Genomic DNA, 13,415 nt, shown 5'->3' on the forward strand with positions numbered 1-13,415 from the left:
CGAGTAATACTAAGAACATCGACATCAAATAGTGAAGATGCTGAACATAATGTAATATCAAGATCAAGAGTTCAATGAGTTTTATGAGTTTTACTCCTTCACAGACAGATCAAAGCCCAGTCCTCCCCAATCGTCTTCAGTGTGTCGTCAAGCTGTATATTGAATATCGTGTATTATGATCACGTCAAGACAAAATATCATGCATATGTCGTATATACTGTACACATACGATCAGGATGTAATGGCGGAAGAGGCGTGTGTAGCTAACATGCGAAATTCAGTCAGGCTTCGGAGACGGAGATAGATAATGCATGAAATGCAGCAGCGAAACAAGTACAGTGATACAATATTACATTGATACAAAGATACAATGAATGACACAAAGACTTGCGTATCGAGTTCATTGCAATTCCATGCAACCAATTTAAACACAGGACACTTAACGAATCGATGGTATCACCCTCGAATCGGATCTACTTAGTTAGATCTTCTCTGGTTGATTCGAGATCAAGAGATCGAGATAGCCCTTGAAGAGTATCTGTACAGAATGAGGGTGAGGGTGAGAATGAGAAACAGAACGATCGATATCAATCATCCGTCATCCGTCATTTGATCCTCCTTTCTACTCATACGTCGCCTGATCCTTTTGTCTACTACTACATCTCAGCTTTTCTCAAGAGCTTTTTCTTCGTTCTGAACAAACTGAATCGCGCACTCGTGGCTATATCTTTCATATTTCTCTTGAAGTGATCTTTCGTTGACGGACTAAGTAAACGAAAGAACGAGAGAACGAACGGACAGACAAGCTCACACATTAGCAAGCGGTACTGATCACAAGCGACACCAGACGGTACCGAAATAGAATAGAAAAGAAAATGGGGAATGGGAATGAAAAATGAGATATTTCAGTGTAAACTCACTGCCACTCATCATTCTTAGTCACAATCTCAGCTCCTCCGCCAGACCTCCATTCCATAGGTCTATATCTCTCTCTATCCCCTTCCGTCGTCCGGAGTGCTTTATCTCCTGAAGCCCATCTAGACGGTAAATAACCACCATCCTCATCCATGAGCGTACTTGCAGGTTTGATATTCCCGCTTCCCGTCAAACTTCCACCTCCTATTGATCGAGTCGCACTCCCTCTTCTTCCTCCTCCTCCACTCATATAATCCCCTATATCAGATCCATTCCTACTTCCACTTTCACCTACACCTCCAGCGCCAGCCCCACCTAAAGCGTTGAGAGCATGAGAGAATGGACCTCGTATAACGTGATCATGTTTCGATTGTACCCTCGTCGATTTCCCCTCAGTAGGGAAGATTATTCTTGGATCATCATCCTCTACAATCTCAATCTCCGGTAAGATCCTGGACGATCCTCGACCGCCAGAAGCCTTGATGGTATCCACTGATAAGCCGGTATTGTGAGCCGACCGATTGATTCTGGTATGATGACTCGCTGGGGCGATACTGCCGATACGCTTCTCCCGCTCTTCTCTCTTCTTGATCTGTGCAGGCGTCTCAGGGAATAATTCCTCTCGAGGTCTTTCGGCCGGCTTGGGCGGTCTTTCCCTCTCGCCTCGGGTCGTATCTATACTTCCCCGACCCACGCCTAGACCTGTGCCTACGCCTACCCCTGAGCCAGGGGCGGGACTGAGTCTCCCACCGTTGACGGATGGTGCACGAGGCAGGAGATGGTGGTTCTCCGGCACAGTAGGCGTATATGGCGGAACGGGGCTGACTGGAGCATCAAATCCTGTGATTTTCTTTGAACCGTCCTTCGTGTATTCCACTTTAGACTTCGTCCTTTCCTTAGGCGGGAGCGGAGCGGTGGACTCAGTCGTCTTCTCAGGTGGTGTTCCTTGTACTTTCCCCTCGGAGGTCGCCGTCTGAGGTGTATGAGCTGATCTGGAATGTGCCGAAGAGTAGACGGAGGGAGTGGTTGTGCTGAATGTCGGCGAGAGGGGTGAAGGGACATAATGGACATGTTGCGATTTAGACCGTGAAGTCATAGCTGTCGGAGCTAGACTTGCGCTGTAAATGGATGATCCATTATATCCATATCCATTGGTTCCGCCATCTTCGCTTGATCTGACCGAGGGTGTCGATGGTCGACCACCACCGCCGCCTCCTCCCGCAGATCGCTCAGACATCATGCTCCTCCTTCTTGCAGCTGCGTACCCAGACACATCGTCGAGTCTCTTCCTTTCCATCTCTAGCCTTTTCTTGATTTCCTCTTCTTCTCGTTCTCGGCCCGTATCTGTACTCCTCCTTCGCAAATTATGATTCACCTCTCCAGCTTCGCTTTCAGACTCAGACGAACCGGTCGAGCTTCCACCGTCCTTCTTTCTCCGGTCTGATCCAAACGCACTTCGTCTTCTCGATTTCGCTCGTGACATCTCCGAGATATGTCCAAAGGGATCGAACTCGGTATCGTGCAATTTCCCATTGGAATCGATGTATACTCCTCCGCCCAATCCACCTGATTTCCTTCCAGCTCCAGCAGCCCGGGCAGAGTCGCCATTGACACCACTTGCACTCCCGTTATTATGATGAAAACTCGATATAGATGCTGATGGACGCAGTCCGCTGCTCAGGGGTGTTTTTATTTTTCGATCCATACCTAGACCTCCGGCAGTTCGAGAAGAATGGTTCCGACTGGGCCCAGCGATACTACTTGAATCACCTTCCGTATCGTAGTTGTAGGTCGACTTGTATTCTGGCTGTAAGATATGTTCCAGCTCGGCTCGTTGGCCTGCTAAGGCCGCGTCTTTCTTGTGCTTGCCACCGATGTGGAAGGCAGGTGGTAGAGGCGCGAAGTGGGATTCGGGATGAGGGTCGTAGCCTAATGGTCTGCGAAGATGCGTTTCGGCTAGAGCTGTGTATCATGTAGAATACGAAGGTTGCGTCAGATAAGAGTCAGAAAGACACATTTGGTTCGACGAAGAGCGGTATAGGTCACTTACGAGGTCGATATGTCTTGAAACCACCTTCGACCTTACTTGTGTCCCTCTTCAGCAGCTTCTTGGTTGTCGAAGTGGAAGACGACCCATAAGGAGCATTCCCAACTCCACTCAATCCGTCCGGGTCATGGTCCACATTAGCATATGACCTCGAGGGCTTAGCTAATAAAGTCATTCTCGCTTGTTATTCCGTATTACTGTTTGAGCATGTGAGGTGGATAGATTGACTTGACACAGTCGGCGGACAGCAGATGGATGATAAGACGGCAAAAGTGTATTATCGACAATGAACAGCTTGGAATGATGTCGATGACTCAGCCGTAGTCGCAGTGGTACCCGTTATCACTTCGGATGCACAGAAGCTGTCCTATCTGTGTATTACACTCGTGTATGTGAAAAGAATGCCAAGCGAGCGAGTTGATACTAGTAATTGGTGAAATTATGCGATGTAGAACTACGTCATCAAAAAAACGAGGTCAATACACCATCAACTCGTTGCAAGTCACCATCAGGAAGCAAGAAACTGCAGATTTGCTCAAACAGTCTGAGTCACCTATTGCTCACCTTGACTAAGATCCGTCACTTTCCTCTGAATACGACTGATTGAGAGAACGTTATGTATACACAAATTATGTTGGTTGAGCTGGTTGGTATTGAGCTGGTCTGGTCTTATGCACAGCTTAGACCTGTAATTTGGATTTGGATTTGGATGTGGAGATAGATAGGATAACGGTCAAACGTCACCTATGGTGCACTAACCGTTGATGCTAATCCTTAATCCCTAATTCCCTAATGCAATCACTACTCGTGTATAGCGCATCTTACTTGCTTCGGCAAACCCCCATGCCCGACGGGACTACGTTGTTTCCGGATTGAGCCAGATTACGTCAGCAATGAAGCACAGCTGGGCCCACGTGGTTCTTTAGACCCAAACGACGCGCACGGACCGCGTCTGATTTTGCTGACGAGTTGTTTTCAGAAGAACATGATTCATAGTATGAACATGACAAGTAATCTGGTCATGTCAACAAAGGCAAAATAATGTCAGACAAGAGACAGGTATATGACCACTCCTCCTGAGAATGTTGAGAGGATGTTGTTCTCAGATAGGAACTTGCGGTCCATCGTACCGGGGGATCCATTGATTGCGGCTCATAATTGCACGGCTAATGTCATACTGGTAGATATGGTCTCCGTACTGCTCAGATACATGACCAAATATCATTTTATGCATAGACTCGAGCGCTTATAAGCTACGCTTGATGTCTAGTATGACATGAGAGAGAGCTCTCTCTACATGCAACTCGAGTTTTCCTCATTGCTACTTGACCGAGAGCAGATGTGTGTGCTATGACGATCTCATGCCATGTTACACCCTGCTTTTGAATTCAAACCCGGCGGTTTCCGTTGCGCTTGTTTCGTCCTTCTTTCATCCTTCATTCAACTCGTCATACACAAATCACACTGAACTCGTATGCTCGCACACACAAATCATAGATAACTAGTAACCTGCTTGCTTCTGTTTATGCCTTTGTATTTCGCGCTAGTCAAGTATCAACAAAAACATCGCCTAAAAGTCGATTATCCCTGTCCGCATCGAATCCCATGATTCAACCTCATTTTCACCAATGACACCAATGCTACTACACTCAGAACCTTTGCACGACATCTCAACATCATCACTCCGGAATAGTCTATAGAACGTCCGAAGCTCTGCTTGATCGTTTAGAGAGACAATAGCATAGTGAATCATTGACGAAAGATGAAATCGCTATTCTCCAGGTTTAAAAACAACGCAGGTGGAAGTGGAAGCGGTCCAAGCGACTCTAGGCCATCTTCCTCGAGAGCAAATTCTTCAGCATCAATCACGAACAAGGAGAACCTCAACTCCATACATACCAAGAATGTAGATGTAAAGGATAGGAAATCCCTCAATCCATCGCTGAAAAGGATAATATCGAAATCGCACCTTCCCGAGAAGTCGACATCACCTGCCCCTGCGCATTCACCGCATCTCACAGGTGTCAGATCCCTAACCCCTATCGCCAATCAACATCAAATTCAACGGCACAGTACATCTTCACCCAACCTGGCTTACAATGATACCAGACCTCATTCAGTTTCTGGACCTATCTCGACGCAAAATGGGCACCTCTCGCCAGTTGTGGGCTGGGAGGACGCTCCTTCGACTTTGAGAAACAGGACAGTCAGTGCTTCTGGAGATGCGCAGAATGAGAGGGGTGGAAAGAAAGTAACCTTCAGATCCCCAGTCCCGACTCCCACAACGAGCGTTGTTCTTGACGAAGCTGTCAAAGTGGAAGATATAAGAGGAAGAAGAGTATCTACTGGGAATCTCAATGCTGATCGTATGACAAGTCCCTCATCTTCGGCATCACCGTCAAAGCGAGCTTCCACTTCAGCATTGAAAGTCCCCACGACCTCAGCCGAAGGAACGAGACCAGGTACTTCGCAATCAACACACTCTGTTCGACCGAGACCGACATCAAGGCAAACTTCTCCTTTCTTACCATCACTAGCTATTCGTCCTGCCGCATTCCGCAAAGCTTCGATGCCGCCAATCAGTAATCGTCCAAACAGTACTTCACCCACGAAATACCCCATGGTGCTATCACCTACTCCTTCGGAAGCTTCGACCGGAACAACAAGCAATATGAGCTACCTTCCCCAACCTAATAGCTGGAGCGAGATGGCTGAGGACGACCTGATCGCTAATCTGGGACCGAAAGAGAGGACAAGGCAAGAAGTGCTATGGGAGATCGTCAGTTCTGAGGAGAGGTAAGTGGACCAATCTTTCAAGCCCGTTGCCTGATGAAACTTCGACTAGGGCTAATTCTGCTCTCAGATATGTACAAGACCTAATCAAATTCAACGAAACATTCTGCAAATCCCTCTTACCGCCTTCCGCCAATTCTCCTCATCTCGAGCTGTACGATCCCATGCCATCACTCACCCGAGCAATGTCTCCTTCCTCGCCGCCCCTCTCAACGAATGAGTCATTCGTCAGCCTCCCCATCGCCGCCAAATATTCTTCCACCCCTCGGTATAGCGGAGAACGCTACCCATCCGACTCTTCAGCTAGTACTGCCCCGCCCATGACCCCAAACGAAGAAAGTATTTCAAGAGGCACTTTGGGTCCTCCGCCGTCCAGTGCAGCTCGTATGAACGCCTATAATATCTTGACGAATGGCAGACCGGCACACAAGGCTAGTTTCTCAAGTTTGAACGACAAGAAACGGTCTCATACTTCCCTTCCGCCTCCTGTCTCAATACGTCAAGGATCTGGCTCCTCTCAATCTTTACATCCCGAAAGCGGGACCGGCAGAATGTCATACCATCCAGGCTTCACCATCCAGAACAAATTGCAAAAAGCGAGCTCAAGAGTCAGTTCAGGTGGATCCATCGACAGCACGATATCAAGCAAACACGTCAAATTATCTGGAGACTTAGAAAAGGTTTTAACTGTCTTATCGGGAGGCATCCTGGAGGGACATATCAAACTCTCCGCTGCTCTGAAACGGCGATACGAGAATCAGTATCCCCTCGTGCGGAGTCTGGCGGACGTATTTACCGCTCATGTAAGTCTTTCACTGTCTCATACGCACGGTAGTTGCACAAGGCTGATTTTTGGTAATAGGCATACATCTTGAGAGAATACTCGACCTATGTGCTCCACCTCGAAAAGGCACTATCGCAAGTCGACAACTCCTTATCTCTGTTTAATGAAGCGATGAGCGGCACATCGACGAAATCGAAACGGCTATCCAAGAAATTGGAGGAGACGGATATGGGGGTACTCAGCAAAAAGCTAGCGCAATTAGAGGAATTTGCGAGCGAGAAGGGAGAAGCAGGATTAGTCATCTCCCTATCTAAGCCTTTTCAGAGGTTACTCAAGTATCCGCTCCTCTTCCAGAACCTGCTATTCAATACGGATCCTAGTCTGAAAGAATACGAAGCGACTCTGTCGATGGTAGATCAGGTCGAGGAGATTGTGCGATCGATCGAAGATCAGAAGTCTACCGAAGAGGAGAGGGAGAAGACCAGGGATGTTTGGGCAAGAATAGACGGACTCGAAAAAGATAAAGTACGTGTCACACTTGTGACGTTCGTTCCGCTTATAAAAGGGGGGGAGTCGAGGAAGAAGGGCTAATCGTTGCTTGAATAGGTGATTATGGCTCCAAAGTCTAGTCGACTACTGATTAGCGAGACTCAATTGTCTGTACCCACCAACAACCCTTCAAAGACAACGAAAGAAGCGCCACCTTCGGTGAAGGGCAAGAAGTCCTTCAAAAGACTGAGCGATATTCTGAGGGGTGACAGCGATCTATGGGTTGTGTGAGTACCACAGCTATCTCGTGAAGAATACAGTCATCTCAGCTGAAACGTATATGCAGCCGTTTCTCCGATGTCTCCCTGCTCTGCGAGAAAAACGGGATAACCCATTTACCAATCGCGAGTTTCAAGAAGGCCACCAAGTCCGACTCTGTCAATGACTTTGGGAATAAGAAATACGCTACGATGGGAAGGAGAAGTGCCTCTGTCAGAGCAAGAAATCTGTATCGAGTGAGTAGCTTTCATATGAATATGACCTTGTCCAAATCGCTGAATTCTTGGTCGAACAGTTCGTCAAAGTTCACGAATGGCATCTCAAGCAGAAGTCAGGCAGCACAGATGCTCTTTTGAGCATGAACGAGTGAGCCAGCTGTTTGGTTCGTGCTGGGCGGCAGCTGACAATATGTATCATAGCGTTCCCTCATCTCGCCAGCGTGCTTCTGAAATACCTCAATCACCACCTACATCGCGATATTTGCCCTCCATCGCCGGCACTCCTCACGCTACACCGACAAAGGTACCTCTAAAGACAATGGACGGTTCCGCCCACCCCTCACCTTCCAAATCATTTCGGTCTCGTAACAATGACGGCGCAGACGACGACACAATATCCGTCGTCTCAGATGGGATCTCTGAGATGTCTTTCGCTTTCAAGGACGGGGATCAAGTGAAACCGAACCTGAAAGCTCGAGCTAGAATCCGTCAATCAACTTCTCCTTCTAAAACATCTGCAGGAGGAAGTAGAGGATCATCCGTGGCCGTCGCAAAAGGTCGAACTGCTTCTCAGCCTCTAAGTAGAAGGATGAGCGGTGGACACGTAGCTGGACATGCGGCAAATGCGAAGTTTGCTCATCGACTTCGATCGCCAGATATGGAGAAAACTCCTTCAGGAAATTCGGGCAATTCGGGAAATTCAGATGAACACCCCCACTTACTTCATCCTAGACCCGTCTCTGGTCAAAGAGGAGCAGGATCAGTTTCGATAGCAGCAGCTAGAAGATCTCTTCCTCCCACTTCCACGACCACGATGAGTGGTGGATTGAGACCACTTCATACGGCGAATGCGGCTACGTTGCCCAATAGACCAGCTTGGAATTCTGGCTTGTCCACGACAAGTACCAACGCAAGTGCAACTGCAAGTGCACTTGCAAGTACAAGCACGGCAAGAAGAGCTTCGACGCCTGCCTCTCAAGTTGGATCTGTCCGCGGCGCAGGATTGAGACATGCCAACGGGGGTGATTCTATCACGACAGAAGGAAAACGGATACCGATTGGAAGATCCAGTCTGGCTTTAGCCTCCAAGGCAAACACCGTCGCGGATACGAATATGAACACGCATCCAAACGCGAAAACGGATACGAATGCTTTGTCAGTGTCGGAAAAAGGGGGTGAGAATAAAGAGGATGCGTCAAAAGGCGAGGATCAAGAGGGGCTACAAAATACGGAGAGACAGAAAGAGAGTTCAAGCGAGATTAGAAAATCGCCAAGTAAGGAAGACTCGGTGGTTGGCCTATGGAGGGCATTCGACGAGTCAAAAGGATTAAATGGATTTGGAGATACGCCAGAGAAACAGAGACCTGCTTCGATTACTGGGACCGAATCTGGATCTCTCCCGGGATCTGCACGAGGGGGAGTTATTACACCCAGAACAACAACTACGCGAGCATCGACTTTAGCTACACGAGGATCTGTCTCCTCGCTCAGGGGAGGGATCACGTCTAGGAGCTCGAACGCTTCGTCCTTACCTCCCAGATCAATTGCACCAAACTCCAAATCCCCGGTCACAGGAACTGCTCCTTCCCCTCGGCCCGGCACCGCTGTCCCCTCCCCCACCGGCCCCAGCGCCCCGGTGAGAGGAAAGGTGAGCAGTGTGACCTCTGCTAGAGTTGCGGGGAAGGCTGCGACGGTCGGAAGAGGTGGGAATCTGGTCAGTAGTAGAAAAAGGAATCTGGGTGGTCAAATATAGATTCCAATGTGAGATTCGAGGATTTGATTATACATCAGAATTCGAACAAATTTGAGGGGATAAGTTGCTCTCGGTGAACGGAAGGGATATCAAATGATAATTCACGATGATTCACGATTACGATAATGATGATGATAACGATAATGATAACGACTTTTGACGATGTTTATATGAACACGATACGACGAAGATGTTGATGTTGGGTTCGACTGTATAATATGATATATCCATATGTATAATAGTATGCTCCCGTTCGTGACTTTGATAGATTCTTTCTTTTGGCATACTTGACTTGCATCCTGCTCTCATCATCTGTGTACGCATCTACTGGTCTGTTTGTGCGATTTTGAAGCTACAGACTCGAACAGGACGTCTCTGGATGGGACCTAATGGTGGGCATGCATCATTACTTTCACAACACCCATCGTTCGACAAATCGTCATCCGTCATTTATAATTCATCGTTGAGTCGTCATATATAGTTCCGTATATGTAAATACATTATAATTTACAAAACACCATAGAAGTGCACGTACAGTACAATACAGTACAGTGTAGGAAAGTTCAATGTTCAAAGAGAGTGCGCAGACGAGGCCAAGAAATGTGTAGGTCGTCGCAAAATCGGTAGACATTGGAAGAATCACGAAGAGCGGCATCGTATGAGGACTGAGATCACGGTACGAAAGGATGATTGACCAGTTCTCGATACAGATCTTCCGGTATATCTTTCACTAGAGCCACCGTGATTCCGATTATGGGTCTTGCGTCTAACGGTGGGAAAGTTCGAAGGATCTTCATTGGTCTGCAATGATGGTATCGTAATTTATTCGTCGTCAGCATCGGTTTAACCCAGGTTCAGATTGTGATTGTAATTGTGATGTGATCAGTCAGGCGCAGAGCTTCGATTATAACCTGAAATTGGGCTTGGACTTACGAAGGAGAATCCATCAATTCTTGTCTCATCAATAACAATTGAGCGATGACGCATAGTACGTTTAGATGAAGGCCGAAAGCTAATAAGAAGCTATGAAACACGTGTCAACTTAACCATTCGGAGAGAACAAGCGAGTATAGTGGAGAAGACAACTCACTCCCATAATTTGAGGACTTCTTCCAGTGGCGGAGTACAGGCGCAAAGAGTCATGACGGCTATAGATCCCGACAATTGGTTCAGCAATTGGTTGTATATCTCGAAGAGGAAGCGGAGTTCAGCAGCATACGAACAACACTCACAGGGAAAAGCGTATATCTCAGCTTTGAGGTTCTTGCTATACAATTTATCGTATAATTCCCGATCGACAATCTCCAAGCATTTATCCAGTAACTACCGGTTGTTGTTTTTTTCGCCATCAGCAGTGCGCTAGGAAGATAACATGTTGCGAATGGTGTCACAGTGCTCACCTTCAACCCTTCGTGTACGCCCTTCAGGGACGGCTGGACATATAACGGACAACCGTTCTCAATAAATGTGGAAAAGCATGCGAAAGCTTCCAGCTGAGAAGGCATCGCGTATAGGAATGGAGCTGACAGAACGTTCATTCCTGATAATCAAGCTAGAATTCAGCTTGTTCCACTTGAATAAGCGCACGAGGAGGCTTGGCTCACCTTGGACGTATTTGAATGGTTGTCCCTCATCCTCCATCTCGGAAGCTACGACGTGTACGGTCACCATCAGCACGGCACTCGACATGGCAGAATAGTCTGGCTGACTTACACGTGATCTTCCATACGAAAGCTTCTAATAGCCTGATCAACATATCTTCCTTGACTTTACCTTTGAACTGTGTATCCGTCGCCAACGTTCGAAACGTATCGTTCTTGACTTTGTTTCAGCGGAAGTCAGCTTGGCCTGTCTATTCGTTGTCTCTTGGTCTCTGCCTCACATACACGGCATTTCATGATTGAAGGATAATGGTCAGAGAAAGGATCGACTCACTCTTATGACTGTCAGAAGAAGGACCCATTGATACCCATCTCAAGTAATCCTCAGCATTGAGGTTATCCACTTTCAGCATCAATTTCCATATTTTCGGCCTTAGCGAAGGCTTGTTGGGCTGCACACACACAAACGGGGAGTTAGTTCACGTCTAAGACCGAGGTATCACACTGAATGATCGTCTCCGAATCCGGAGAAAGCATAATTTATGAATCCCCAAGCGTCGTCCAAGAGTGACGTTTCGCTTTCCAGTCAGAAAAGATATTGTCGGATGTCACACTTCGCCGTTGAAGCTTGCTTGGATCGCGAAAACTTCGCGTCCTATTGACAGTTTTCTCTCTAAATGAGTAGATCGTTGCAGTACTTACTGCCTCAGGTATACCTTCAGTCAATACTATCCTCCTTATCTTCTTCAGCCCATCCGAGATTTCCGACGTTGATCGATGTCTTCCCGCTAGCGATAGCGGGTTGAGCAAGGCGGAGAGCGTGTCGTATAGATCCGCTTGAGGTGCCATTGGGATGGTATTGATGCAGTTGTTGTTCGCTTGTTTGCTTGTAATTTTGGCTGGTCTCGGGTTCTGCAAACAATCATGCAAGCTGAAGACGGAGACAGGCAGTACCATTGAGGTTTATGGTCCAAGCGTTCGAGCGAGTTTGTTGACACAATCAAACTTCCGGCGGAAACGGCCGCACTTTCGAACCGAAAATGGATTCCCCTTCGCAGACCTCCTTCCATCATTTGACTTCGCCTCTTCTCTCCGAGCTTGAGCACTAAATAATCATACCAAGTCAAGTGAGTGCAGCTGTGTTACTTCTTACGGAGTGTACAGCTGAATCGAATCTGCCAGATATCAGTGGCTCGCATGGGACTGTCCAGCATATAACACAGAGAAGTGGAAACGGATCCTGTCCTCTCTTCGATGTTTCCGGTTTCAGACTCGATATAACCATTACTCGGCCTCGAAGTTTGTTGTTGACTTACAGTAGAACACGAGATGCTCAACGCAGAGTTATCCACTGACATGGTAGGTCGTTTAGCTGCTTAATCCATTGAAGAGAATGGGATCAATCAGCTCATGAGCTAATAGTATATTGTTTTATCAGGACCGGATAACACAATTACAGGATGCTATCCTTGATGTGAATCTTTCAGCATCTGATCTCTGTCTCTTAGTGTACTCCAGCTGATGCCAGTGAGACGATTCACAGCTCTTGACGATCACTTCCACATCTATAGACTACATAACAAAGCGCACCGAATTCGAACAGACATCGAATAAAATACCTACGACCCTTCAAACTCCCCACGCAGCCAATCGAGCAGAATATAAAGGTATTCCCAGCTTTCAGCTCATCGGTTCCGATTCCCTCGCGGACGCCGTCTTTAGCTGATGCATCAGAATGAACAGCTTCGATAGAAACCTTCGTCAATGACATCGTGCGGCGGAGCAAAGATATAAAGAAGTTGATAGAAAATCTACCCAAGAAAGATGAAAGTTCGCATAGAGTCAGTCCAAACCTTCCTTAAATCTTGGCAGCATACCCAAAAACACGTTTCAAGATATGCGCGAACCAAACCCCATTCTGATCATTGCACGAGATCGCTCAAGCTGATATTGATTGACGTGCAGGCAACTAGATTATCGGAATTGCAGAAGGAACTGAAAGTCGCTAATGAGGAATATAAAGTAGCCTTAGCTCAATCAGGTAAGTCGTAGTCGGAACTCATTCAGTCTTCTCTTACTTGCCCATCCAGCGTTCTCGTGCTTGAGTCAGAAAACCAGCATTCAGCATTCAGCAAATAGCAGATCTTGCTTTCATCATCCTTATCCTTGTCCTTGGTGAAACATGCACTAATCCTCTTAATCCATCTCAGAGGAACTCCTCGTCGAGCTACAATTAGCCCTGGACCAAGCGCTAGGCGACGACTCGTTCGACCTGAATCTGCCGAAGCAGAATCTTACCATGACCGACACGGCAGACATCTCAGTAGACGATAATAACGATGGGAGTGTCATGACACGTTAATCCTCATTCTGTCCAGTATCATATGATCACCTGCTTCGGAACGACACAGACTTCGATCAAGACATCGAACTTATACAACTTTTGAGTGCATATCCATGTCTCCTGCTCCTAACAGATGTACGATATTATATAACATGCTGTGAAACATAAAAGCCCGACACCAGCAAGCAATGC

At 47.2% G+C, this 13,415-nt stretch overlaps 4 protein-coding genes across 4 annotated transcripts; 2 read left to right on the forward strand and 2 right to left on the reverse strand.

Annotated features, from left to right (window-relative positions):
* Positions 1-656: 656 nt before the first annotated feature.
* I303_102992 (uncharacterized protein) lies at positions 657-3,137 on the reverse strand (the record flags this gene model as incomplete). Its single annotated transcript, XM_018406338.2, has 3 exons — positions 657-765; positions 921-2,877; positions 2,966-3,137. 3 exons carry the CDS (start codon positions 3,135-3,137, stop codon positions 657-659), a joined length of 2,238 nt encoding a protein of 745 aa, XP_018264832.2.
* Positions 3,138-4,724: 1,587 nt separating this feature from the next.
* Positions 4,725-9,278, forward strand: I303_102993 (uncharacterized protein; the record flags this gene model as incomplete). The annotated part of the gene is made up of 7 exons (XM_018406339.1): positions 4,725-5,758; positions 5,826-6,558; positions 6,618-7,064; positions 7,146-7,315; positions 7,375-7,543; positions 7,603-7,673; positions 7,727-9,278. The coding sequence occupies 7 exons, from the start codon at positions 4,725-4,727 to the stop codon at positions 9,276-9,278; spliced, it is 4,176 nt and encodes a 1,391-aa protein (XP_018264833.1).
* Positions 9,279-9,949: 671 nt separating this feature from the next.
* On the reverse strand, positions 9,950-11,728 carry I303_102994 (uncharacterized protein; the record flags this gene model as incomplete). The annotated part of the gene is made up of 9 exons (XM_018406340.1): positions 9,950-10,079; positions 10,212-10,301; positions 10,369-10,426; positions 10,511-10,601; positions 10,679-10,818; positions 10,883-10,927; positions 10,992-11,099; positions 11,214-11,331; positions 11,582-11,728. 9 exons carry the CDS (start codon positions 11,726-11,728, stop codon positions 9,950-9,952), a joined length of 927 nt encoding a protein of 308 aa, XP_018264834.1.
* A 480-nt stretch (positions 11,729-12,208) lies between these two features.
* On the forward strand, positions 12,209-13,241 carry I303_102995 (uncharacterized protein; the record flags this gene model as incomplete). Its single annotated transcript, XM_018406341.1, has 6 exons — positions 12,209-12,238; positions 12,318-12,353; positions 12,423-12,546; positions 12,623-12,720; positions 12,845-12,920; positions 13,090-13,241. The coding sequence occupies 6 exons, from the start codon at positions 12,209-12,211 to the stop codon at positions 13,239-13,241; spliced, it is 516 nt and encodes a 171-aa protein (XP_018264835.1).
* Positions 13,242-13,415: the final 174 nt, after the last annotated feature.

Source organism: Kwoniella dejecticola, chromosome 3 (genome assembly GCF_000512565.2).
Source record: "Kwoniella dejecticola CBS 10117 chromosome 3, complete sequence".
NCBI classification, from domain to species: domain Eukaryota; kingdom Fungi; phylum Basidiomycota; class Tremellomycetes; order Tremellales; family Cryptococcaceae; genus Kwoniella; species Kwoniella dejecticola.